This window comes from Hevea brasiliensis, chromosome 9, assembly GCF_030052815.1.
Source record: "Hevea brasiliensis isolate MT/VB/25A 57/8 chromosome 9, ASM3005281v1, whole genome shotgun sequence".
Taxonomy (NCBI): Eukaryota; Viridiplantae; Streptophyta; class Magnoliopsida; order Malpighiales; family Euphorbiaceae; genus Hevea; species Hevea brasiliensis.
In genome coordinates this window covers 10,158,609-10,186,569 of record NC_079501.1, presented here as the reverse complement: position 1 = coordinate 10,186,569, position 27,961 = coordinate 10,158,609, and the positions used below count along the sequence as shown (strand labels likewise).

Sequence of the window (27,961 nt, the reverse complement as noted above, 5' to 3'; positions counted from 1 at the left end):
TACTTAATGAAGGACAAAATAAATGATAAAGAAGAAAATGACGCACCAACGTTGATAAATGAAATTTAATTCTAAATAGTTTGAAAGAGAAATTTAACTTAACACGAATTTTCCTTATTTAAATACTGTCTATGATGGATATAAGATTAATAAATATATGGTGGTATCTATTTATTAAATACAAAAATTTTTATTTCTTAGATTCATGATGAATCTGATTTAGACTAGAATTTCACATTAAACATAGGATAATCAACTAAATTGAATGGAGAACATTACATACATGATGAATGGGATTCAAGCTAGAATTTCACATTAAACATGTCACGACCCAACTTATGGGCCGGACCGGCACTAGGACCTGGGCCAGCCTGAAGCCCCCGAGGCCGTAGTAAGCCTTAACTATTCATTTACCCAACTCTAAGGCTCATTTGGGCCCAATATCAAGAAAACAAACGGACAGAGTCCGGCCATAAAATGAACTTTCCAACGGGGAGTTTTCGACTCACCCGACCTGTAAACATAATAAATACTCAATTGGGGAGGTCAGCTCACCCTCCACATACTCATATCCTCATAAAAATAAATGGGAGCTCAGCTCCCTCATCCAATCCATCAAACATGCATATCATTATACGTTTACAGGTCCAACATGATAATAATATTACAGACCATAATCAAATAAATACTTCTAACACATGCGGAAATTCTAGGAGTAAATAAAATTACACAAATATCGATAAACAACCTGTGAAGGAAAAAAGCAGGTTAACCAAAATAAAATCCTCCTGTAGCCTGAAAAAAAAAATATTGAACAGGAGTGAGCGTTCGACTCAGAGAGTAAAATATCAATTTTAACCATAATCTCTATAACTATCTAAAACTAATGCACCCTGTAGAGTGAAATGCAACATCAACATCATTTTCACATCATAACATCAAAAAGGTAATTTGGAGCACTCACGCACCCTGTAGCATCAATCATAACATATGGGAGCTGATCCCCTATACAGCTCTCTTAAATCCAACCTGGTGCCAGCGAAGAACTCAAGCCGAACTTTCGCTTAATAAACCAAATCGAGGGTCCCAGCGAAGAACTCAAGCCGTGACTACCCCTCGAAGGATCGGGTCCCAGCGAAGAACTCAAGCCGTGACTACCCGTCCTATCCATAGTCCACACCACATCACACGCACGCCAACGCATGCACACTGCTCCAAATTACCACAACAACATCCATGGCACTTTAACAGTTATCAATGCAACATAAATCATGCCTAGAGTTTAACTACATAAATATATGCACATAAGTGATGCATGGGCATGCTTGAACATATAATAATAGTGAAATTACAATTAAAATTAATATTTTACTCACATACTTGACGACAATCACTGAGGCGGCTGGGCGGAGGAAGAAGGCTGTCCCGGCTCACCTGACAATTTTATTACAATCATTTAATAAATTTGACTCAATATAAACAAAGAAAAGGACCAATTCGTCCTAAGTCGTGCCGAAAATCCGGCAGAGTCTCCCCTATACCTAGGACCTACCCAACCTGCAAAATGGCTCAAAACACACTTCTATATTTACAATCCATATATCCACAGCTCAATCATATCACACAGCCCCTCCTGGGCCCATCAAATCAATCATCCATCACAGTATGTAATATTTCAATTTAGTCCTTATAATTTACCATTTTTGCAAAAACTGCCCAAATAAGCTCTAAAAATTCTAAAACTTTGCCCCGCGGTCCTTAGCAGTATTACTAAGCTATTGCAAAAAGAATCATAATTTTATAAGCTACCACGAATATTTTATGGATTTTTAATCTTATTTAAGCACTAGAAAATTACAAAAAAGCAAGGTTCGGGTTTACCTTTGCCAATTCTGACTTCGGTAACGCGCTCGGGACGTCTGACAATGGGGGGCTAGCCAAAACCTCGGTCCAATTCGGAGACTTTTCCGGTAACGGGTCTGTCTGGCCCGAAATTTGCAGACCCGGTCAACTGTCGAATTTCCGCGAATTGAGGATACCTACACGAAGCCCATAACACGGGGGTTAGTACATAAATTTTTCAGAATTTTCTAAGCTCATTTAATGCTCGGAAAAACACTGCGAAGTTCCGTGGGACCCACCGAAAAACGGTGTCGGAAAAATTTGAAATTTATGTCGCCGCGAAGCTCTCGACGAGTGGAGCGCGCTGGTACCCTCGGTTTTCTCGTGGGATTCACGGTTTTCGAGAAATCTAGCCCAAAAGTCGAAATGGGCTAAAATCTTCCCTAGCAAAAATCGGACAAACCGCTCAATGGATTTCGGCGTTCTTGGTGTCTATGGAAAGCTCTCGCCGAGTAGATGATTTTAGACATAAGACCCGGTCCAATTGGTGGCCGGATCGGCCGGATTTTGGCCGGAGAAGCCTAAACGCCGCGCGCGCGAGGGAGGGAATTCGCGCGCGGTTTCTGGCCGTTCTGGGCGTGGCCGGGGTGGGAGAGGCGGGTCGCGGCGCCGATCGGTAGGTGGTAGGGGTGGGCGGCGTGAGGAGGAGGAGAGAGAAAAGAGAGAGAAAAGGAAGAGGGAACGACACGCGCGGGAGGAAGAAAAAAAGGGAAGGGAGCCGGTCTGATTCGACCGGTTCGATCCGGTCCGGTTCGATTCGGTCGGTTCGATTCGAAATACAAAATTTTGAATTTTTACTCTGCCTCGGGACCGAAAACGAGGTCCAAAAATTCCGAAAAAATTTCAGAAAACTCAGAAAAATATGTAGATTCCAAATATATTTTTAGTTTTACCACGTGGTCTTTAAATTAATTTTTAAAATCATCAAAGTTTATATTTTTGGAAAATCGAACCCGATTTTTAAAAATCCGAAAAATCTCAAATAATTTCTTAAAATTTAAATAAAATTAAAATACCAAAAATACTCATAAATAATAAAATTTAAAATCTTGGGGTGTTACAAAACACAGGATAATCAATCAAATTGGATGAAAAACAACCGATTCATATATACAAATATCGTTTCAATACCTCTTAACCTCAATGTTTGACAAAAACAGAACGATCATCAATCGCTATTTCTTCTACCACATTTACGGAAAGGACTTACATGTCAGATCATGTTTGTTTCATTGACAACAGATAATCCCATTAGTGCTCACAAATAATTATCATAATAACCTATTCAATGGAACCGACTCATTCACTATATAGGGACAACCATTTAAACAGGTAGCTTCTTCTTAATTTCTCTTCCCTCAATCACATGATCAATTATTCTCAAGTTTCCTCATTTCTCTCCTTTTATCTCTATTAAAACTCCACCTAACTTAAGCATTAGAATGCCTCATCAAATTTCACCCTGATTACTTTCTTACTTTTTCTCTTTCTTTTGCAGCCACACGTCTAGCAGAAAGTTATGCATTCATTACTACTCAAATAAACAAACGCACATATCTGATAATCTTATCACAGAGGAACAAAAACTTAGATTACAAAATGGTACAATACCTTATTACAGGTGTGGCAAGGCCTCATTTATATACGGCAACACGAAAACCAAAAATTTTTAGCCCTATTGCAACAATTCTTTAAAAGAAAATGTGGAGGTGGCCGGTTGCTAGAAATCAATTAGGGTGCTGCTGGTTGTTCTTTTACATTTGACCTAATAAATGAAGATGGTTATAAAGAAGGTTATCTGGGACTGAAATGAGTGGTAATACCTTAGAGTGTCAGAATGGAAAAGAAAAGAAAGAAAATGAAACAGACATTGGGGTTTGAAGAGAAAGGTACGGGTCCTAAAGAGCAATGGAGCAATACTGGTCATGATGCAGCGTATGTAAGAAACAAGAATAATAAGGTTAGGTCTTGCTGATATTTCCTAGATCATAATTGAGAAACGGGTAGAGAGCGAAAGAAAAAGTGCTTCTGGAGAGTAGTTTTGAATGGAGGATTGATAAAAGAGTAGAGGACCGAATGGGACCTGGGAGGCCAAAGGTGGGCCTCAGAAAATCATTTTGGTAAAATTTAAAGCATGATTAATTACTGTACCAGAGAGAGAGAGAGAGAGGTATATATAAATGCAATATCATTTCCCTGTTGGTAGGCTTATATAAGGAGGGTAGGATGTTGGGGTCTGCTTTCTTTTAAAGGTAGATGGGGGAAGCAAAGGAAAAGAAGATATAGGAGAGAGAAAGAGAGAGAAAGATAATGGAAGAACATCTCAGCCCATTAGCTGTGACTCATCTGCTTCAACACACCCTGCGAAGCTTGTGTATTCATGAAAACTCTCAGTGGGTTTATGCTGTCTTTTGGAGGATCTTGCCTAGGAATTACCCACCACCCAAGTAAGAAGCAAGATGTGTTATTAGCCTTTCAGACAAGGAAACATGTTTTCGTTCTTAATATGCTAAATAAATCATTTGATTTGATATTATCTTTTAATTTGTTTAGATGGGATGGTCAAGGAGCCTATGACAGGTCTAGAGGAAACAGAAGAAACTGGTAATTGCTTTTGGTTTTGATAATAAAATGAATAATTTGCAACTCATTTTGCTATATATCACAATCTTATGTACATAAATATATGCCAGGATATTGGTTTGGGAAGACGGTTTCTGCAACTTTTTTGCATCAGCTGCAGAGATCAACTCTAGTGATTGTCCAAGTTCATCTGTTTATGACAACTGTGAATTTCAACCCTATCAAGGGCTTCAACCGGAGCTCTTCTTCAAGATGTCTCATGAAATCTACAGTTACGGAGAAGGGTGAGCAATAAAACACCAAGAATAAAAAATTTGAATTCATTCTAAATATGGTTTGATCTTAATTAATTGTCCCTGAATAAAATTTTGATTGTATGTTCATATATCTGGTTTCTATATACGAGCAGATTGATTGGTAAAGTAGCTGCTGATCATAGTCATAAGTGGATACACAAAGAACCGAATCATCAAGAAATAAACTTCTTGTCATCGTGGCGTAACTCGTCTGATTCAGTAACCAGATCTCTTTCCTACATGTTTAGAAACAAGTTTATGTGATTTCATGCTGTTTTCTTTTTCCCTACAAAGAAAAATGGGTTCATTTAACTTTCTCATTATATATGTTTTCTTACACAGCATCCTAGGACATGGGAAGCCCAGTTCCAATCTGGTATAAAGGTATAACAATATATATATATATAGTACTTACAGAATCTCCAAAAATATAAAGATTTCAAATAGATCTACTTCCTTTGGCCTGATTATCTAAATATCTTTGCAGACCATAGCCCTGATTGCAGTTAGAGAAGGTGTTGTTCAACTAGGAGCTGTCCACAAGGTACTCCTTCTCTCTCGTCCTTACCTCGATCCATTAATTAAGTTTGTTTCTTTTGGCTCATTTGAATCTGGCATTGAAGGTAATTGAAGACCTGAGCTATGTAGTTCTACTAAGAAAGAAATTCAGCTACATAGAAAGCATTCCTGGAGTGCTCTTGCCACATCCATCATCATCAGCATTCCCTTACAACGTGAACGGATATGGCACACCAGAGGCATGGCACTACCAGAACACTATTGCACCACCAACAGAGTTCTATGACCACTTCAGTCAAGTCCCATTCAAGATAACACCCTCCATGAGCAGCCTTGAAACTCTACTCTCCAAGCTACCATCAGTGGTGCCACCTCCACAGCCAGTTTCAGGCTACTGTACTGAGTCACAGCCACAGTCAGAGTCCCCGTACCTACCCATGGAGTACATGGGCATGGAAAAGATGGCGAAGGAGGAGATTGATGAAGATTATAAAGGGGAAAAAGATATGGGTGAGAGTAGCAGTTCGATGTCAGCTTACCGTAGACAGCAATTTCAAAACCAGCATCAAGATTTGAATGTTAACACTAGCAGACCCAACAATGGGTATTTTGAGTGAAAGGATTTATTACTTGGTAGCTATTAGGGTATGTACGTAGGGATATGAGTATTGATTTCTAACTTGGTAAGCCTTTTAGTTTCAGTTTCACTTTATGTTTCAACTAAGGTTTTAGGTATCTTTGGCTGTGGAACCTATGGTAGCTCGCCCGCAGATTTCTCTAGATTCCTAGTATATATTATATGACATATTACCCCCACTTGCACAACCATTTCATGTTTTTTACTTTTCATGCTGATTGATTTTTTTTTTTTTTTTATGCCGACTGTTAAGTGGGCAAATCAATAATTGATTGCATATCTCATAATATTGAAAATTAAAAAGTTAAATGAATATCTCACAATATAAAAAATTATAAAAAAAATTTAAACCTTAATAATTTTACACGCATTTGATGAGACTCGTAATATATCAATTCCAAGTTAAGCTTAGAGGGATAGAAATAGAACTAATAGTTGATATCTATTACAATTAATATATATTCTAAATGTTTGATAAAATTATATATTATTATTATTATTATTATTATTATTATTATTATTGTTATATGTAAAATATTAAAAATTAAAAATATAATTTAAAAAAAATTATCTTTATGTATATACATATTTTTTATTAACATTATAATTAATTTAAATATTATTTATAATATTTTAAATTTATGTATTATTTTTTATAATTTTAAGTAATTTATTAATATAAAATATTAACTTGAATATACAAAAGTTTTAATAATTATCATAGTTTAAATAAAAATAAACTCAAATTAGTTACTGAGAGAAATTTTAAAAAAAGTAAACCGATATACCAGTAGCTAATTAATAAAATTAAAACTAGAATAGGTTATCAACCGCTGATTCATAATTAAATTTTACTACATTTAAGATAATTGTTAAATATAAAATATTTTTTTTTTAAAAAAAAGTTCTACTATTTTTTTTTTAATCTGCAAAAAAAAATTTTAAACCGTTCGATTTAAACTTAAATCGAACCACAACTGATGAGGTTCCTCGACTTGAAAAATTTGAGAAACATCTGACCCATCCCTATCCCATTGAAATAAATCCCATGTACTAATTCCCTTCCAACACATCCAATCCATCGGCCTAGGCCTTGAACGAAGCCGGATTGCATGAATCGATTTGGAATAATTTCAATTTTGGAAACTCCCATTCAATTATAACGTTAAGCGTAATTTTATTCCTATTCAATTATAGGTTTTGATTCGGATTGTTCAATTTTTAAAATTTTTCTAATTTGCAAAAGTGAGATTTTGACTCTGTAAATTTAAATTTATTATTTAAATATTATAAATAATTTAAAAATCTGAATTTAGTTCAAATACAATGTATTCATAACAAATTTAAAAATTTAAAATAACTACTTCAATCTTATTATTGAAGTAATCCATGTTGCTACAATTAAATATATTAATTCTATTTGATGTCAATTTTTAGACATTTAATAATTTTTTTTTAATCAAAAAATTTATAAATTTTAAATTTAAATCCTAAAATTCAAACGTAACCTTAATTTATTCAAACGCAACCATTGCTTCGCCCATGGCACAATATATTTGAGGATTTCTTTTACTATAAATATTTTAACCTAAGAATCATGTTAGCCTCTTGTTGCGTTTATTTTTTTTTTTTTTTCAAGTTGGTAGGTTTTCAATGACGACGGAAAACAAGAATTTGAAGAATGATTTGAGGCAAAATAGTCAAATTTGGGTTTTGAACCAAAAGTCAACCAAAATTATTGTGACTTTTTGTTTAAGGCAGAAGACAATCATTGCATGCATGAAATGTTTGCAATGTGAAATTGGGCCTCCAAATATCATTCCATAATGTATTAGTAGTTTCTGCTGGGGTTGCCAAATCTGGATTATTTATTGGCTCAGTTTAATATAAAAATATTAACCTATTTTTTATTTGTTTGAAAAATAACTCCACAAATACCAACTCAGTTAACATACCTGAAAATTTAAGGTCAGATCAAGTCAATTTCTTTGGATATGTATGGTGGAATCAGTTTCTGAATAACCCTATTCAGAAACAGAAGCGTAGCATATGAAAGAGGATGAAGTAGAGGGAGAGGCCACGGTTTGGAGCTTTGGATTGGTAGCGTGGATATAAGTCCGTCCCTTGACCGCCAAACCAAGGTTCTAATATTTAGATGGGCTTTAAGCCCAAATTGCAATAAAATTTTAGCCCAGCATGTTGGAAAAATCATAATCCTAATCCCATCATTGTGACTTTGACTTTGGTCAAAGATGGGTCTGCTTCCATGTTCCAGGATGGGGCCTTTGATTTAGCGGGCAATGCTTCAGCGGCACCCAAATTCAAACCCAAGTCAACATTCCCAACATTAAAGCCCAATTCGTTGCGCTTGCAGGGCATCCAGACAACAACAGTAAAGAGCAAAAAAAGCCCTTCAGCCCTTTAATATATATATATATATATATATATATATAAACAAAGCGAAAAAAATATTATCAAGTATCTATCGCATGACAATTTTTTTTAAATTTATTATATATTATTTTTTATAATATTATCTTAATATTTATAATTGAAATTATTATTATCTTTTAATTTTTAAAAAATTAAGACATTTTTATAATTAAATATAATATTTAAAAATTATTTATATTATTTTTAAAAAATTTATTTATATAAAAATATTATTTATCACATAATAATAATAATAATAATAATAATAATAATAAAAGATAATTAATAACTATTAGTTTAAAGAAAATTGGCTATTAATTTATGATATTATAATTAATCATAAATATTCTCTTTTACATTAATTATTATTAAAACTTTTATTTCACTTTTAATTATTATTATTATTTACAATACTGCCTAACATTTATTATTTAAATTGTTATTTTGTTTAAAATTTAATTTTTTAAAAATTGAGAGATTTTGTGATTAAATATAATATTTAAAAATTATTTATATTATTTTATAAATGTTAATTATTATTTAATTTTTTATTTTTTTAATTATTATTTTCTTTAAAATTTAATTGTTAAAAGATTAAGAATTTTTATGATTAAATATAATATTTAAAAATTATTTATATTATTTTTTTTAAAAATTTATTTATACAAAAATATTATTTGTCACATGTTACCTCTAATAATAATAATAATAATTTAAAATAAAATAATAATAATAATAATAATAATAATAATAAGTCATTGATGATCATTAATTTAAAGAAAATTGACTATTAATTTATGATCTCATAATCAACTATTATATAATTTAATTAACATTAAATTATTTCATATATTTAATAAATATTTTTATTGCATTGTTATATTTTCTATTATTTTTATTATGAAATCTTTATTAAAAATTTTGAGAGACAAAAAGTATAGTTCATATAAAAAATTATAAAAATAAAATATAGATATTATACTTATTTCTAATTAGTATGTATTATTTTTTATGTTAATATTTTAATATTCTTTTTATTTCACTTTTCTAAAATTTATTATTATTATTATTATTATTATTATTATTATTATTATTATTATTATTATTATTATGATGATGATGGCTAATTTATAACTATTTAATTAAAACGATCAAGTGAATAGGAAACATTTTACTATTATAAAAATTAAATTTAAATGTTTGTTCATGTTTTTCAATTAAATAATATTTAATTATAAATTAATTTTTTTATTTAAATGATTTTTATTTATTTATTTATATATAACATGTCATATGAAATATTTAATACACATCAAATACTTTCTTCTCACAAAGTATTTTCAGTTCACCTAAATACTATTAATTTTTTTTATTTATGCTATTTTTTTATTATTTCTTTCAAAAATTATAAGTTATCATTTTCAAAATTTATTTATTTAAATATTTAATTAATATTTATTTAATTATTAATTTTTTATAAATTTCTTATTCAATATTTCTGAAACTCTTCAATACTTTATTTTATTATAATTATATATTGAATACAATAATAACTAATATTTTAATTATTCATATTTTATTATCATTGATTTTCAATAAAATTATTTTTAAAATTTTAAATAAATATCTATATTTTTATGCATAAATTATCTCTAAATTATATTTGTATATAAAAGTAAAATTTTAAAAATAAAATATAAATATAATTGCATAAAAAATTTAGTTACAAATAAAAATATTAAAAATAATTAAAATTAAAATATTAAAATCATGAAATCTATTTTTTTAAAAAAGTAGGTATTTTAAATATTTTTTATATTAATAGAAAATAATGATATTTTAAAATTTTAATTTTTATGAAATGTATTTATTTTATATTATAAATTTATGTAAAGCGATAATTATTTTTATTAAAAAATTATTTTATAAATAATATATCAGATTAATAAAAAAGAATTTATACTTAGATATAATATTTTTAAAAATTAATATAACATAATATTATTTTTAATTAATAATAATATTATATATTTTCATTATTATAATAAAAATAAATACTTCAAATTTTTTTTATTATATTAATAACAAAAATATTATATTTATATATATTAAAATAATATTAGTTCCTCATTGATTTAATGTATTATCTGTAATTTATAAAAAATAAATATTAATTTATATAAATTATGAGAAAAAATATAAAAATTTCATAAAATTTAAATTATTTTTTGAATAAAGTATTTTTATTACATTTTAAACAAAATAATCATAGAAACTACTAATAATATATATATATATATATAAATAATTAAATAGATATTTTAATTAATTTTAACATAAATTAATTAAAAATTTATTCAAATTAAATTAAATAAAACAGAAATTTTAATTTAAAATTAATTTAATAATAATTTATGTTATTTAAAATATAATTAAAAAATAAAAATTATAAATTATCTATACATAACAGAGGCATTGGACTGAGCTTCTAATTTTTTTTTTTAATTTAACTCATTTTATAAAATCCGATCATGAGGCATGTGAAAACAAATATACATTAATTAGATATAAAATTAATTATGCTGGGAAAACCTTCAAATTGCGTATAAATATTAACTCTAAAAGGGCAAAAATTGTAAATAAATTAAAAAGCGAGAAAGAAATAATGAAAAGAGTGGGGCTGAGATTAGAAATGTCAATATCTACACGTGTGAGTAGGGTTAAATGTGTAGGATTCAGAAGAAAAGAACAATATAACTGAAGTGTCTGATCCAAAGTTGACTCAGGTGACAACATTTTACCAGTCAAAATATATAGAGAGCGAAGTGAAAGCAAAGAAATAAAAGGCCGACCCAACTCCAACAACAAATGCATACCATAGCGTAGGATGACAGGAAAGCAACGTGGGGCGCCACACTTTGAAAGCCCAAAAATGGGGGTTCAAAAATGTGAACATGTGCAAGCATGTGCGTTCCGTTCCCACCACCACCACCAGGTCCAACTAATTAAAACCAACACCACCACCTCACACCCACTTCACCACGTATCTGTCTCGCTCACACCATCGCCACCGTTATCCATGCTCATCTTACACCATCCTAGTTAGACATTATTCAAAAGCAGGCATTTCATGTATGGTAATACAATATATTATTAGGCTTTCCAATCATCATCATCACGGGCTTACATATCGATTAGGCTGCAAGTAAAAACCCTAGCAATTAATATCCTTTGATATAATTAATATGTACATAGTTTAATTGTTCAACAATTGTTTAACGAGATGTTTACGTTTTTTATTGTGATTGAAAAGTTACATATGTGCGTTTTGTAAGTATTTTTTTTTCTTATATTCACATGTTATATTTATAAATTAATTTATTAAAAATGATACCATATATTGAAAATAATTTTTAAATCTGCCACTCTCAGTAGGCAAAGGGAAGGGATAATTTAATCACTTTTTTTTTTTTTTTGGTAAAAGGGATAGGGAGTGACATTCGGGTTTTTTTATTATTATTATTATTATTATATAAAAATAAAATTATTTTAGGTGGCAAGGGGACCAAAGAATGTGCTTGATGAAGTAAAGATGGAACATAATAGTGACTGGACAAAAACCGTATGATTTGGTAATAATGTGCATGGCAATAAACTATTGGATAGTGATAAGACCCATATATCTTTCCCACAAAAAGAATGAAATATCTAAACGGACCTTCAAAAATATCATCCTAAGTGTATCTGTACATTTGATTATCATGATTAAAATTCGATAAATAATTAATCGAAGTGTAAGTTGGTTTGTAGTCTTATTATAATATTTCTTTGTGGAATAAATGGAACTGTTTAAGGTATGTACGTATAATTCGATAATTAATAATTACTAGAAACTTTCATAATCAGTGATATATTATTAAAAGATAGAGAAAATTCTCTGTAGCTCAAACCTCAAGGTTTTTATACTTTCTTAGGTTTAGCCGAGTGTTTGTTTCTGGTGGCAGGGGATGGTGATCTATTTGGTTAGGTAATGGTTTCCCTCTCCTCCCTCATTTGGGGTGTTTATAGTTATTGGGTTTGTCTAGATTATTTTACATATTTGGGAGCTTACGTGGTAAGAGTGTTTAGGCAAAAATTTGCTATGGCTAGATTAAAGAAGCAATGACCTTTTATAATGAGGATTGCATCTGGTAGGGTTAAAAAGGTTGTCGGTGGTAAGTCCTTGTGTCGTCCAACACTTTCTTTAGAGACCTGTTATGTTGTTCTCGTTGGGTGACTTTGCAAGGGAAGCAAAGGTTGTAATTGGACTTATTTTCTTCTTAGGCGGCAAGTAATAGAACGATGTGGCTGCAAAAGCATTCTCTTCAATTTTGGGTCTTCTTGTGTTCATATTCTTTAATTTGGTTTGGCTTTGGTTTTGGTTTGTTTCTGCTATGTAAAGTAATCAGTGGATGTGAGTTGCCGTTACTTTTTTCGTCTACTATTGGTGATATGTAGCGTAGGGATCCAGATTTTTTCCCCAACATATTTCTGGCAACTTTGAGCTTGATAGGAATGATAATTATTACCAAACCCGATTCGATTCATCCTGTATTTGATCAATTTTTTCCAACCTCAATATTATGCGATGAGAGAGGATTGGAGAAAAAGTCTCTCCGTCCCAAATTCTACCCGGCACAATAATATGTTATCATTTTATATTAAAAAAAAATTTATTTTGTTGATGCATTATAGGATTGGGTAGCATATCCTAGAGTGGGTCTGCTTTAGTTTCTTTTAATGTCTTTGTATTAAAAAAAAAAGAATTTATTTTATTTCTATTTATGTATACTTAAATTTACTTTTTTTTAAAAAATATATGGATATATTATTAAAATTATGTTTAAAATTTTTATTTTTTAATAAAATAAATTTATATTTTATAATAATAAATTAAAATAAAAAAAAAGTTCTCGCACGCAGGGAAATCGTCCCATCCTTAGTGGGAAAGTCCCTGCTTCAATCTCATACTTCTGTGGGCGGAAATGAGGAAAGTGATCTCTGCTCTCTGTCTACCCCATACCCTTTTCCTAAAGCTTGGCTCCCTCTCCTCTTCTAGTGGGCCGGATTCTTGTTTTAGGTTGATATATTTTCCTGATTGTATCGTGTGGTTTAGGTTTTGGTTGTAAAAACCCTTTTTTAATCTTTTAAATTTTAATGAAATTAATTTTCTGTTAAAAAAATAAATTATTAAAAATATTAAATATGAAATAAAAATAAATATATGAAACAAATATAACTATTAATTACCAAATGAATGGTCATTTTCAGTGAGTTGGCAAACCACGTGCACAGTATGGGTCGTAGGGTGCAACGGACCGTTGTGGGTTGATGAACAATACAATAGGGCCCACATACCCACACATGCATCGTGCTACGTATTTCCAACAAAAAAAAATCAATTATTATTATTATTATTATTATTATTATATCACACAACCATAAGCTGCACTCTTTACTCCCCTTCCATGCACAATGCTTTTTGAACTCGTATTCCCAGGAGTTTCTGTGGCTGCCTCGCAGGCGACAATAAGCACAAGTCATTGGCAAATATACATTTTCTGCAACTGACTAGCGTATATAAAATGGCCATGGGCCACCATAACCATAAGCTCAGCTCTTTTTCGGCATTACCAATACAAATCCCTAATAACTAGCTCCTTTTGGATCACTTATGGGTGATGAATTCAACGACAGGACTTGAAATTAAACTTTTAATTTTCATGTCAAGTGGGATTCCATTGTTTGTAACTTGTAAACTTTTTTTGATAAGCAATAGGATCATATTAAGTGAACTGCACGGAAGTACATTAGGTTGACAACTCTAACTCGTAAACTTGTCAAAACTTAAAAGGGTACTTTCTTAGTAATTAAGAGGGTGATTGGCACTTGGCATTGCAGGTTATTCAATGCTCATATAAGAATGTTATTATACCATAACTTTGCCAAAAACACTAAAAATAAGCTTCTATCATAATTGGGTTTTAGATTTGAGAGTTTATCCATAGAGAAAAGAATATTCAACTTCCAATTATTATTTTTTTTTTGTTGAAATTTGCATGAATGAATAGTGCATGATAGTAGTCAATCCCAATTTATTAAACTCATTATCCATTTCAATTTGTTGGATATGAATTTTTCAAATTTTTATTTGAATTATTGTTGATCTGGCCAAAAGTTGAAAACTCTCAACTTTTATTATCTTTAACCTTAGGAGAGTAGACAATTATTGGCAAAAAGAAAGTAGTTATTGATGATTTCTTCAATTTTTTTTTTCCTTTTATATACAATAAATCAAAATAAAGATTGGAACATGTTAGCTTCCAGGACAAAGCACATGAGTTCTTGCCAAAACCACCGTCTTCATCTATCAGCCGGCCCCCAAACTTTCTGCGCAATAACTCCCACCACTTGCATCATTTCACATAGTGTGAATAATATCCGTATAACTTGAATAAATGCACATGTATTGTAGATGTATATAATGGGTTACTACACATCTGTCAAAAGTCATGATCATCCTTCACATGGCTTATATATATAGAGTTTTAAATGTGCTCGTGAACCCCTGGAAGTTTCTGAGAGGCACTAGGGGACCGTTTAGCTCATTTGCAGCTTCTGCATGTATGCACAGACCATGCCTATATGTATCTCTATTTGTTTTTATGTAATAAAAAGAAGTTGAACCTTTTATGTGCAAATCTTCGACGATCACTCGCTCGACGATCACTCGCTAGATATCTCTGCAATACATATGCGGCTTCAAAGTTTGGCTTGCACTTATTTACATTTTGTTCATGACATGTGTACTATATGTGTGTGTATAAATTAAACTTTAACCTTGATCAATCTTATAATTGATTGATAATCATGCTTTATAATTAATTGCTATATTAATGCATGCATGATCTAAAAGTAATAGCATTTTAGTTAATTAATTGATAATCATGCTCGTGTTAACGCAAACATTTTAGATAGAATCCAGGAAACGTTGATCATCCAACTTATGTTGGTATATCTATATATGTTGTTAATTTATGGCCTCAAATGATTAATTGATATCGCATCAATTAATGTCATAGATATGCAATGTGATCCATTGATTAATTGAATCTATTTTTTTTACTACACTCATTAATTAATTTAAGTCAGCTGGAAACCTCCTGATATCATGAAACTGATTTTTAATTTGATTATTTGAGGTTTTTTTTTTTTTTTATTTTTTTTTTATAAATTGATTATTTGAGATTCAATCCACAAACATGTTTAGAAACAGATATGGGTGAATAATCAATGTGTCTCCTTTTGGACCCACTGTATTAACCTGATGGAAACGTGCACGTTAACAGAGTCCTCAAATTAAAAAGGAAAAAAAAATCTTAAAATTAATAGTGCTCGTATAACAACAAATAATTTCTCCTTCCAACCAAATAAATAAATAAATAAATTCTCCTCATGACTTAAAAAGGCAGGCATCGGACTAGTTGGCGAAATATTGCCCACACTTTTATTATAGCTGAAAATTATTTTTTAATTCAACTCCTGGAATATTTCAATCAGTAATACCAAAAATAAGGAAATGTTTTTCTTTTTTTTTTTAATAATTTTTTTTCTTGGGTTTCAATGATATACAATAGGGAAAGAAAAAAGTTGGGGACCATATATATATATACGCGAATTTTTGAGCCTCCACATTGGTATGGCAACTTGATATAAAGATCCAATCAAATTGATTACCTCCCTAGTGAATCCAATTCTTGCCAGCCAAACGTTTCATGGTACTTCTCCAATTTTATCCCGTGTATATAATGAAGAAGAAGGTTGTAAGAGAGCTCCTCACTCTACCTGATCCCATCCTTGAATCTAATCCAATGGTCAAAACCATTCCCAGCTTGTTTAGTGGGTCACAACCAACAAGATTGGATCACATCATTCACGATAACTTGCAAGCTCAGCTCGTACCTGTAACCCAGTTGGACAACACTATCACCAGATTCATCACCACACACACACGTGTGACCCCAATCTCCAGTCCCCATTTCTTCTTTCTTTCATTTTTCTCATTTTTGTTTTTGCAATTACTTCTATTCATTATTATTATATGATATAATTAAACCAAATGATATGTCAAGTATATATTATATCATATAATAATAGGACTTAATTCATATTAGAAGAGAATGTTAAAATTAAAATCTCACCAAAAAAAAAATTAAATGATTTTCGAAGTGTTTATCTAAATCACAGTGTATAGAATGGATTTTCCAAGTGTTTTCTTATAGATCGTCGTGGCCGGTTCAACCGGAACATGTAAGAGAAAGTAACTGTCGGGATTCGGGGATTACGAGGACAGATCATATGGTTGAAGTGAGGGTTAGTGGCTGGCGTGAGCGTGTGAGAGAGCTGTCACACACGTGCGTTGGTCGTAGAAAGCCAAATCAAAAATGGACCCCAGCCTCTCCACAGAAAGGCACAAGCCCACAAACCTCCACATTCCGCAAAACGACAAAAGATTGAGCGGGAATAAAAGAAATAATGTTTAAATGCATAATTTCATATGTTTTAATTTACCACATTCCTCATTTTTCAACAAAAGAAATAGAACTTTTTAGTTTGCTACAAAATCTGCTGCTCTATTTGCAAACCTTTTTGCTTTTAAATTCTCCTTCATCCCTCCTTATATATTTTTTTTTTAATTAAGGCAAAGGAGTTTTTTTTTTTAATTTATTTATAAACAATTTTTTTAATATATTTAAATCAAGAAAAACTTGGTATGAATACGCATAGCAAAGATTGCGATTTTAGAAATGCAACAAATTAAGTGTAGTTAATAAGAACAAGTTGTATGTGGATAGCTTGTGCTCTTCAAATGGCAATTCTTCTTTTGATTACAAGATATTAAGGTTATTCCAGTAAATTTTATAAGATAGAGAGACTATAGGGAGAGGGTCGAGTTTGTTCCCTTAAGATTTTGGAAACATGAATACAATAGATAAGATTAAGAGTTTGGGTTTACAATGGAGAAGAAGGTCGTTGGTTTTCGATGGAGAAGATGGAGACGTTTTCTTTATTATTATTTTTTTTTATCTGCTTGGTTAGTGAGAAAATTAAAAAAAAAAAGTAATGAAACATAATAATTTACAATTGTTTATCTCACGCGTGTAAGCACGCGCAACAAAATTATATTTAAGGGTTATAAAATTTTCAAATTTAAAAATATAAAAAGTTACTCAAAATATTTAAAGAAAAAAATTACTCAAAAAGTTGGTTGGGGTGAAAAGATATGCATTTGGCCGGTTTTCAATATCAAATTTCATTCATATCCAAATTAAAATTAAAAATAAAAAATGAAAAAATTAAATATTATGGCTCGGCTCACATGGCCCGTCCTATAACTATAACCGATCACACCTTTGCCCTTTCTCATCGTTTTATAGGTTATAGCTCTTCTTTTCTCTGCAACTTTTCAAACACCAGAACTCTCTCCCTTTCCTCTCGACTACCATTATAGGCATTGCCTGTCCTTTTTCGTTTTCGATAAAGAGAGAGACAATGGAGATTAATGGATGCAGCGATTTTGCCAAGGTGAAGTGGAGGAGGCGGCGGAGGAGAGCAGTGCGCGGCTCAGTCCGAAGGAAGGTGAAGAAGTTGCAGAGACTAATCCCAGGAGGACAAGGGTTGCAGCCGGATCGGCTTTTCTTAATGACGGCGGATTATATATTGCGTTTGAGGTTGCAAGTTAATGTTTTGCAAGCTCTTTCCAAGATTTACAAGCCATGAATAAAAATATTCATAATAATAATAATAATAATCTCTCTCTACATCAATATTAATACTAGTGTATGCTTCTTTCTTTAATTAATTTCCCTTATTTATATATATGATTAAGATTTATAGACTTAATTTGAAATATATGATTAAAATGCATGCTCCTTCTTAGCCTTGTTTCATTATGAATACATATAATGCCATTGGCTGATTAATTTTAACTTTATTTATACTAGCTATTTCTTTATCATGGGTTATCCTTGCTGCTCAGATATTACAATGTGAAGGGCTTTGAGCATTGAGAGATGATAAAATCCTGATTCTAATTATAGTTTCTGCATTATTCACTCCTCATCCTCCACTTCCTCCTCTTCTCGTCGTATTCTTAGGGTTTCAAGTAATACTTCAGGATTTCCTTGTGCCCCTCTTTGAGCTAGCGTTGATATTGTTTATGAGATAAATACCCTTTAATGTTCTCTCTCTACCTCCAACAGCTTCTTGTAAAAAGCCAAAGGATAAATTTTATTAACAACAGTTTGGTTAGATATCAGTAATTTGCATCGCGCACCAGTTGCATTTCCTTTTCCTTTTTCTTTTTTTCATGTTTCAGTTAATTAGCAACATAAAAAATAAAGCTTAATGAAAAAAAAAAAAAAACAATCCAATGTAATGATCGATGAATCGAGGTTAATCATAATTCCTTGTAATATATATATATATATATATATATATATATATATATATATATATATCTGATCATGTTGGAAGTCCATTTTTCTCTTGTTTTAACTCTAAAAAAGATACCTGTGGAGCGTGAAATTAAGTAGAAATCTGATAAGCAATGATTTCCCAGATTCCAAAACATATACATGAGACATTATAGCTAGGAAAATTAACTTTCTTTCATGCTTCAAGCACTAATATTTATGTATATGTGTGTAAGAAACATTCCCAAGTGCTCTCATTGATGTCACGGTCGGCAGGATTGTCGGTAGAAGAAATTTTTTAGGCTGTTCCATCTTAATTATAGTATTTACTTCTAATCTGCGAGCTTTTTTGGACCCATTTTCATCATATATAATTGTCAGGACCTCTAAAAATCATGGTTATAAGACATAATTCTGAAACAAACCTGAAGAGAGCTCCTAACAAGTGTCCAAGCGACATTAAATATGATCACCTGTGCACCTCTGGGTCACATATAATCCCAAGGGAAGGAAGCTTCTTAGGCCACATTCCTATGGTCTGTAGGTGCCTATTAAGATATGATTTGTAGTAGTTTATATACCATAATGCGAAATCCATCCATGGCCTACCATCTTCTCAAGCTCTGTTGCCAGTCATTCATTTCCAATTTTGCAGTTGCAGGTGTATACCACTAGCTAACTTGCATTTGCAGTGAGTAAATTGTCCCTTTTCTCAAGTCTAGCTGATGGCATTTTGCGGTTATAGACCGCCAGCTAGCATATACTAACCGGTCAGGGAATAGATATCCAAATTATTATGCGCAAGTTTCAGTTCATGAAAATATTTCAGCTGAACAAAAAAATGTGAAAAATTGTCTGTCAGAATTAGGCCGAACAGTGTGGTTTGGGTTTAGCTTTAGCTTTGCGACAATCTTTCGGCCCAAACAGTATGGCAGTGAAAAATGTTGTGATTTTCATTTGTGATCTCAATGTTGAGATGCCGATGAACATTGTCCTGATACTGAAATCCAATGCTGCAATCTTTAAATTTTGAAGGACAAAATTCTGATAACCCTGCCCTAGATTTTACAAGATTAACATTAGATTTGATATTAGAATCTATTTTAGTTTTTACATATTGAAGACAACCATAGCCCAAGTACAACAGAGGCTATAAAACTAACGCCTGCCGCCCAGGTCAGTCTTCGGCCTAGCACCAAACGGCCAAGGAATTGTTTCACACAGCCAAAGAATTTCTCCTTCGGCCGAAGTCCAAACTTTGTTTAATATGATTAACTTCTATCTTGTGATTTTGGTGCGAAAATTTTTTGTAAAATAAATGTAATTGTCAAACATGTATACGTCTGATTACATTTTTTTTTTCTCTAATTTTTTGAAGATTAAAGTACAAAATATTAGTGAAAATTGAGATGGGTAAAAGCTTTCTAGCTATATAAAAAATAAAATTTAAAAATTATCAATAGTTATTAATTTCCTTTTTTTTAGCCAAAACTAATTTCCTATTGAGTCTAACAGAAAAGAAGGCATAAAATATAAATGAATAGGTTAAAAATACACATATAAGAAAAGGTAATTAAGAAAATTTAAAATAATTATAATTTTTTTTTCAAAATTTAAGAAATATAATGTAGAAAAATATTCATAAATGGGTTGAATATGCATGTATAAAAAAAAATTAGAAGCCAATTACAAAGTAACTTCATTGGTTTTTCTATTTTTAAAATGTAAGAAGTTATGAAAATTTAGAATTGAATATTTTTTATTTATCTATTTTAATATTTATCTGTAACGAAAAATAAAATTTATTGAACTCAAAAAAAAAAAAAAAAAAGAATTTTGGGACACTTTGGAGACGGCCAAATAGCTTTTTTATAATTGGGAAACAAAAATATATTTATAAATATATATAGATAAAAAGAACTTCGAAAAGATTTGGGAGGCGGTCCCCCACCGGTTAAGTGTCAATTTTTTTTTATAATGACAGAAATTATTATTATTATTACTACGGAAATTCAAATTAATATTTGTTTTTAAATATTTTTAATTTTATTTATATATTAATTACTAGTTGATAGGATTTTGAAATTGAAATTGATTTTGAACTTTAATAGATAACAATAGTTTTGTAGAGTGATTGAATTTGGCTTGTACCTCGGTTACAAATCAACAAATGAAATTCAGATTTTAGGAGAAAAATATTTATTAAAAAAATTAAAATATTCATTTTTATTAATTAAATAGTATTTATTTTAATTTATTAACTGGTCAAACCAGTTTATGAGCTTTAAAAATATATTAACTTATTTATTAATAACATTTTTTTAGCTTATAAGCTTAAAAAAAATAATTTAGCAGAACTCAACATTTTATTTTTATACTTATAAGCTAATTTATTTAAGTATTTTACTACATTATTTTTATTTAGTTTTAAAAATTTTATTATAAATCTCATTTAATATATTTTTAATAATTTTAAAAATAAATATACTTATAAACTACTTTTTATCAAATATATTAATTATTTATTAATTATTTATAAGCATTTTAACTAAATACGTCACTATTTAAAATTCTAAATGCCTATAAACTCCAATTAACTTATAAGCACCTAGTAATTATAAATTGATTTTCATAAATCATGCCAAACACTCTTTTAATTTGAATTCAAGTGAACCAGCTTTAACTTTCAATCTATTTCTATATCAATGTAAATTAAAAATTTTTCTTCTCTAAATTCAGTTCATCATAAATTTAAAATAGATGTTATATGTTTATATTTTGTAACAACTTGATTTTATTAAATTTAAAATATTATTTTTAATAAGATATTTTAATTGGATTTTTTTTACATGTATTATTATCACTATTATTTTTAATTTTGTTATTTGTAATATTGTCTTGATTAAAAATAAATTAAAGTCAATTTATTAAATTAAAATAATAATAATTATCACATCTTACCTTTCCATAAGACACGACATGATCCCGTAGTATACCTAATTAATCACCGAATTTCGTCTATCGATAATTCATTAAATACACTATAAGATATTTTAAACAAATTTTCATTCCTTTTTAAGATCGTGAGCAATTTTGGTAGGTATTAAAAACCTTTAATTGGAGTTTAACTACATATCAAATGTTTAAGCAATTTCCGCAAAATTTAAAAAAATTTCAGCAAAGTACCGTTTATAATTGAGAAAAATCAATTCTTCGAACACCTATAAAAACACTTCCAATACATATAGTTTTCAATTCCCAACCGCCAATGTTTCTCAATTCAACATAATTCAACCAAATCTAAATTCAAAATACACAACTCAAAACATTCTCAAAACAGTTCAATAAACTCATCAATATTGTATTTAACTTAATTTATAGAAACAAGTCTCAATTTGCAACAAAAAAAATAAAATAATATTATTACAAATTTTTACTGTATAACTGCTCAACTAATATAAACGATACATATGAAAAAATATTATATCAAACTAATTTACAAGGGTATAAATAAATACTTGTACAAAAACTTCAATGGAGCTCACATGTCAACTTAGCAGCTCACTTTGCTACTTTTTCTTTTCCCTTATCTGCGACAGTAAATAAAGTTATCGCTGAGTAATTTATACTTAGTGATGCACAATAAAAATTTAAAGTTACTAAAAATAAAACATACATCAATAAACACATTTTTAACCCGTTGCACAATCATAATACATGAAATTGATAAACACATTTTTGAATTCCATTCACAAAACATTTCATGAAATTGAAGTCCACTTTTATAATACCATTTCCCCAAAATAATTTGCAAATCACAGTGTTACTAATCCATACACAACTTAGGCTATGACACAAAATTTCTGATCAATGCCATATTGTACACCACGATAAAGCAATCTCAACCCCACTAATCAAAATCAATGAGTGAGGTAGCTATCTAGTTATATGAGTACTCATCCGATCTCAACCTCAACTGACAAGCCATAGAGGGAGGAAAAATAATCGATTTCAACCCCATAAATGGAGAAGGAATATAATGGTACTGTCATGCTAAGTATGAATCCGAAACCAATTTAAATCATATTATTCAAATATTTCATACAAAACACAAATCAATTGTCATTTCAAATTTCCATACACAAAGGGGCAACACCACATTTCTTGAATCTCATAAATAATACAAATAGTTACAATGCATATCTAAACCAATTTTAATTTGAAAATAATAAAGCAAAATTTATTGTGCACAAACCTAGAATGAGTCGCCTCTAGGCCTCAACTCACTTTTCCTTATCTTCATTCTCAGTCTCTTTTTCAACTGAAACACATAATTTACAATGTTTCAGTACAGGTTTTATAATTAATCCAACAGTTAATTTTATGCATACTTGAATGTACACCTAAACTTGCTTAAAAATGAAATTCTTTGAATTTGGTAATTTGGGGTTACTATTAATTACATTATTCAAGTTAAAATGTTGACCTTTTCATTCTTAATAGGTATGTGAATTCCAATTACACCCATGTACCACATTTTGAGTGTCAAATTTATTAGCATTAGTTGCCATTTCAATTTCTAAGCCTCCTAAAAGAAATTTTAAATTTTTAGTTTTAGATCATTGTTTTTACTATTCTATTGGTCTGGTTACAGTGGGAATTTGGCCAACTTTCCTTCATCAAAGTTGTTCCTTATAGTCTTAGCTTTAATTTCCTTTTTGAATTATTCCATTTGGAGTTTTGTAGCTTAAGTTATGTTAATTTCAAAGTGGCTGGCCGGATTGATTTTAACCCAGAATTCTGGGTACCAATTCTGTTCTGGCAGTTTTGGTGTGCCAACTGCGGCTCACCTTTCGGATGGGTTATTGTCAGAATTTGGATTTGTGTTCTTCATAAAAGTTGTAGTGCTATGTCTTAGCTTTCCATCGATATAAAATTCAGGTCATTTGAACCTTCCTACACTAAGTTATGGCCAAATGAATAAATAATATTTATTTAGTCATTTTTATACAGTGGCAGTGTGCCAAATCCGGGTTTGACCTAATTGTTCACCACCTTAAAGTTATTTTCAGGGCAGGGTTTCTGCATGAAAATTGTGGTATTATGTGTCTAGTTTCATCTTCAATTGGCCGTGCACCAATTGGAATAGCAGAATTGCAGTTTGGTCCTCTAAGTGGACCAAGGTCTGGCTGTCTAGAATTGGACCCTTACCAATCCGAATTCAATTTCACTTCTCACCATTCCAACACACTCTACTTGGCCCCAATTGATCATTTTGAGTCTCAATTAGGTCAATTTGCCTCAATTTCAAAAACTCCTAAATTTTCCCCCAATTTTCCTAAATCAAGAACCCTAATTTTCTACTTGATTCAATTCATACAATTAAAGTATATAAACATTATCTACACACTTATTCAAGCTCATTTCCACTTCTAATTTCATCAAATCCATCAAATTAAATTTCCCCCTAAAGTGATTGAAATTCCCTAAATTCCCCACATAATGGATTTTATTTTATTTTTCTTCAAATTCTACTTTATTTCAAGTGTATATGCATAAATTTAAAGAGAGATTAAAGGATTGATAACTAATCTTTTTCTTGAATTTCCAATCTTCAATTCTTTCAATTTCCCCCTTTTTTTCTTGTTCCAAGCTTCTTACCAAGGTCTAGTTAAGGATTTTTAGTGGAGACTTTATGAAATTTTAGGGTGAGGTTAGGAGTTTAAAAGCTTGAGCAAGCTTGGTTATGGAGGATTTTTTTAGAGAGAGAGACCCAAGAGAAAGGGACGGCTAGTAGAGTTGAAGAAGACAAAATGAAATTTTTTTCTTTTTTATTTTATGTGTATTTATCTTTATTTGACTTAGTCAAATAATTAATTAAATGGAAATTATTTATGAAGTCATTTTGGCATCATCATGATGATGTCATTAATCTCTTTTAATTTTCCCTTATTTTCTTTTCCTTTCTTTTTTCATACTTCTTCAATTTAAATCTATATTTCAAAATTTTAATTTCTCACATTTCATTGGACAGTTAGGCCAAGAGTCACCTCTAAGGGTGAATTGACCAATTTGCCCCTCGCCAGTCTAATCTGGTTTACCAATAATTAAGTATTTCTTTCGAAACCTTGATCTAATTATTTGACCTACTTCTCAACTCTTTTCTGTGATTTTCTCATTTTCACTAGCTTCATAATAATTCTTAGGACTATAGTGTCATAATGTCCTGTACGAAATTAGGGTTATAATTGACCTTGTAGTCACTTCCCGGTACGGTTACCCATCGCTGTGACCCCTGGCTCATTTAACTTTTTATGCTCTGTTTTTCTTATTTATATTTTCCCTTATGGTAATCACTATTAATTTTTGTTCAGGGCTTTTCTAGGTAACTTAAATATGGTTATAAACTTCTTGATTATCCGGACTGACACTGGTCACCCGAACAATAATATATATATATATAGAATTATGCATGTAGGGGTGTTACAATTCTCCCCCACTTAAAATAAATTTAGTCTCGAAATTTTACCTAAGGTTAGTCTCTGAACAGCTGTGGGTGCTGTCTTCTCATATCTTCCTCACGTTCCCAAGTAGCTGAAGGAGCGGAAGCATGAAAAACACAAGTTTATATCATTGAATTCAAAAATTTTTCACCTAGGGTCAAATGCATCATGCAAGATTCATTTTTATCTATTTGATTTCAATGATAAACAGTATATTAAAACTCTTTTAATATGTTTTGGATCTAGATTTTTCATTTAAGATTTTAGAATTAATCAGATTAATTCATTAGAACCTTAGATTAGATCAAGAACATGTGCACTAACCTTTTGATGCAGTGCAGTGTGTTTAACACCTTTGGGATGCGCCTTAGGACACCAGGTGTTGTCCCTCTGGCTTGTCCACACCAAGATCACCAATGGCAGCCCTTGAACAGCTTCTAAAGCTTTCCCAATCAATTAAAAAATTAAGTTTTGCCTTTTGAGATATTACAGATGTAAACAGGATACTAGAAAAGATTTCTAGTATTTTTAATTCAAGAGATTGTTGTCTAATCTTTTTGAATTGATGAGAGATGAAGAAGAAGAGAAAGAAGAGGCTCAAGGGTGAGGCACAAAATGAGAGAATGGCAGATTGTTTTATTGTTCCTTTATCCTTATACTTATATAGTTAGGTCACCATTTAAAACCCTTGCCACATGTTACCTTTTTATTAGCTATAGGTTTAATTGAACCAATCACATTGTGCCAAGTGTCAAACCTATATTTAATTTTGACTTTGATCATCTTACATGATTAAAAGACATATGGCAAGTTTATGTGTAATGTCATGTGTCACCATCTCATGGTGCCACATTTCACCCTGTGAAATGACCAAAATACCCATGTGTCTTAATTTTGAGTTCTCAACCTAAAATAATTATTTTTCTTCTTCTAATCAATTTATATCAAATATAAATTAATTAATTAATCTTTATTAATTAATTTCTCATTATTTAAATTCATATTTAAACACTTTAAATATAAATTTAACTTATACTATACATCCAATAACCTAGATTTGGTTTCAAGCCATGCTAGGGACTTTGCAATCTAATTGCAAACTAAAACCTAATTAATTAATTAATTAAATCATATTTAATTTGGTGATTACTTGTGTATGCGTGTGACTTACTAGGCTCATCACTAATTGGCAATGAGACATGATATCAACTCTTAATATCATCAGAACTCTTTCTTACCATAAATAATTTCTCTAAATCATTTTGTGCACCTTATAGACCATGGTTAACACCTAGCATAGCATGCCATGGCCACCCAATTAGTAATAAGGTTTACCTTAAATGAACCTATAATCATATGTTACCATGCACTAGAATCTCTCTGTTACAAAATCTCAATTCAAGCCGGAGTCATGGTTTATGTCAAACCCCATTTACTATGAATATTATGTTCTCTTTTAATTCTAGTTCTTGATTAAAAAGATTTTCTTATCTGAAACTCTTTTCTGATTAAATCTATCTGTCATGGCTAGGAACTTAAAACATCAAGAACAATTAAATGAATATAGGATTTTATCCCTATTTACTTAGGGTAATAGATTCCATCTTGATCAACACCTACCTCCATATATAACAAGTAGAGACCAACACATGCCCATATACCCATATATAGTACAAGTATGAAAGCAGTATCAAACTCAAACCACCTATATACAAGATAACTGTGATATCTCAGATCTAAAGATTATATCCACTAATATAATTTATGACAATGCATTGACAAGAGTAAACTCTATGTGCTTGTCATAAGTGTCACTGGTTCAGGCTACTTATCATGTATAAGTGCCTATCATGTTTGTTATATGGCATGAGACTCACCATTTCATCTTATTTACATCTCATATAAATAACTTAGGAACAAACATGATTACAATCTTTCTAGATAAGTCATATCTGTAACACCCCATTTGTATAGCCTGGTATATTTCACTGTTCCGGTGACCGGTGTCGGTCCGGACAATTAAGGGGATTAGAACCATACTTAAGACAATTAGATAAACCATAAACACAAATAATTAGTAATGTTCAAGTAGTTAAGTATAAATAAGAAAAACAGAACATAAGAAGTTAAACGAGCCGAGAGTCACAGCGATGGGTGACCTTCTCGGGAACGACTGCGAAGTCGTTTTAAACTCAAATTTCGAACCGTAAAAAGTGACGCTGCGGTCCTTAGGACCCTTATGAACACAGTGGAAAAGAGAAAATCATGAAAAAGAACTGTTAAGCCAGTCAAATAATTAGGTCAGGGAGCCGGAAGAAATATGGAATTATTTGCAAACCAGGATGAACTGGCGAGGGGCAATTTGGTCAATTGACCTCGAGAGCTGACTCCTGACCTAACTGTCAAATAAAATCGGAGAAAAAAAAATTTCGGAATCGAGAATTAAATTAAAGAACTAATAGAAAAATAAATAAATAAAAAAAAGAGAAGAAGATGGAAAAGTCAAAAGTGATGACATCATGCATGACCTCATGCATGATGCCATAAAGGAATTAATTAACTTATTTATTAATT

The 27,961-nt window shown here is 30.6% G+C and overlaps 1 protein-coding gene and 1 long non-coding RNA gene across 3 annotated transcripts; one reads left to right on the top strand and one right to left on the bottom strand.

Moving 5' to 3' along the window:
* Nucleotides 1-574: 574 nt before the first annotated feature.
* LOC131183047 (uncharacterized) lies at nucleotides 575-3,994 on the bottom strand. Of its 2 annotated transcripts, none has more exons than XR_009151190.1 (4): nucleotides 3,514-3,994; nucleotides 1,882-2,039; nucleotides 1,377-1,434; nucleotides 575-795 (listed from the first exon to the last, which is right to left on the bottom strand). It is a non-coding gene; the product is annotated as an uncharacterized LOC131183047 (long non-coding RNA). The 2 variants fall into 2 exon arrangements; XR_009151191.1 differs by lacking the exon at nucleotides 3,514-3,994 and adding an exon at nucleotides 2,142-2,347.
* A 113-nt stretch (nucleotides 3,995-4,107) lies between these two features.
* On the top strand, nucleotides 4,108-6,128 carry LOC110632039 (protein RICE SALT SENSITIVE 3). The gene is made up of 7 exons (XM_021780128.2): nucleotides 4,108-4,349; nucleotides 4,456-4,506; nucleotides 4,596-4,769; nucleotides 4,895-5,000; nucleotides 5,124-5,165; nucleotides 5,269-5,325; nucleotides 5,405-6,128. The coding sequence occupies exons 1-7, from the start codon at nucleotides 4,213-4,215 to the stop codon at nucleotides 5,915-5,917; spliced, it is 1,080 nt and encodes a 359-aa protein (XP_021635820.2). The 5' UTR covers nucleotides 4,108-4,212; the 3' UTR covers nucleotides 5,918-6,128.
* Nucleotides 6,129-27,961: the final 21,833 nt, after the last annotated feature.

Coding starts and splice junctions, on each gene's coding strand:
- LOC110632039 (XM_021780128.2), top strand. CDS start 4,213: ATGGAAGAACATCTCAGCCCATTAGCTGTGACTCATCTGCTTCAACAC. Junction 5,166..5,268: donor AGTTCCAATCTGGTATAAAG/GTATAACAATAT, acceptor ATATCTTTGCAG/ACCATAGCCCTGATTGCAGT. Junction 5,326..5,404: donor AACTAGGAGCTGTCCACAAG/GTACTCCTTCTC, acceptor CTGGCATTGAAG/GTAATTGAAGACCTGAGCTA.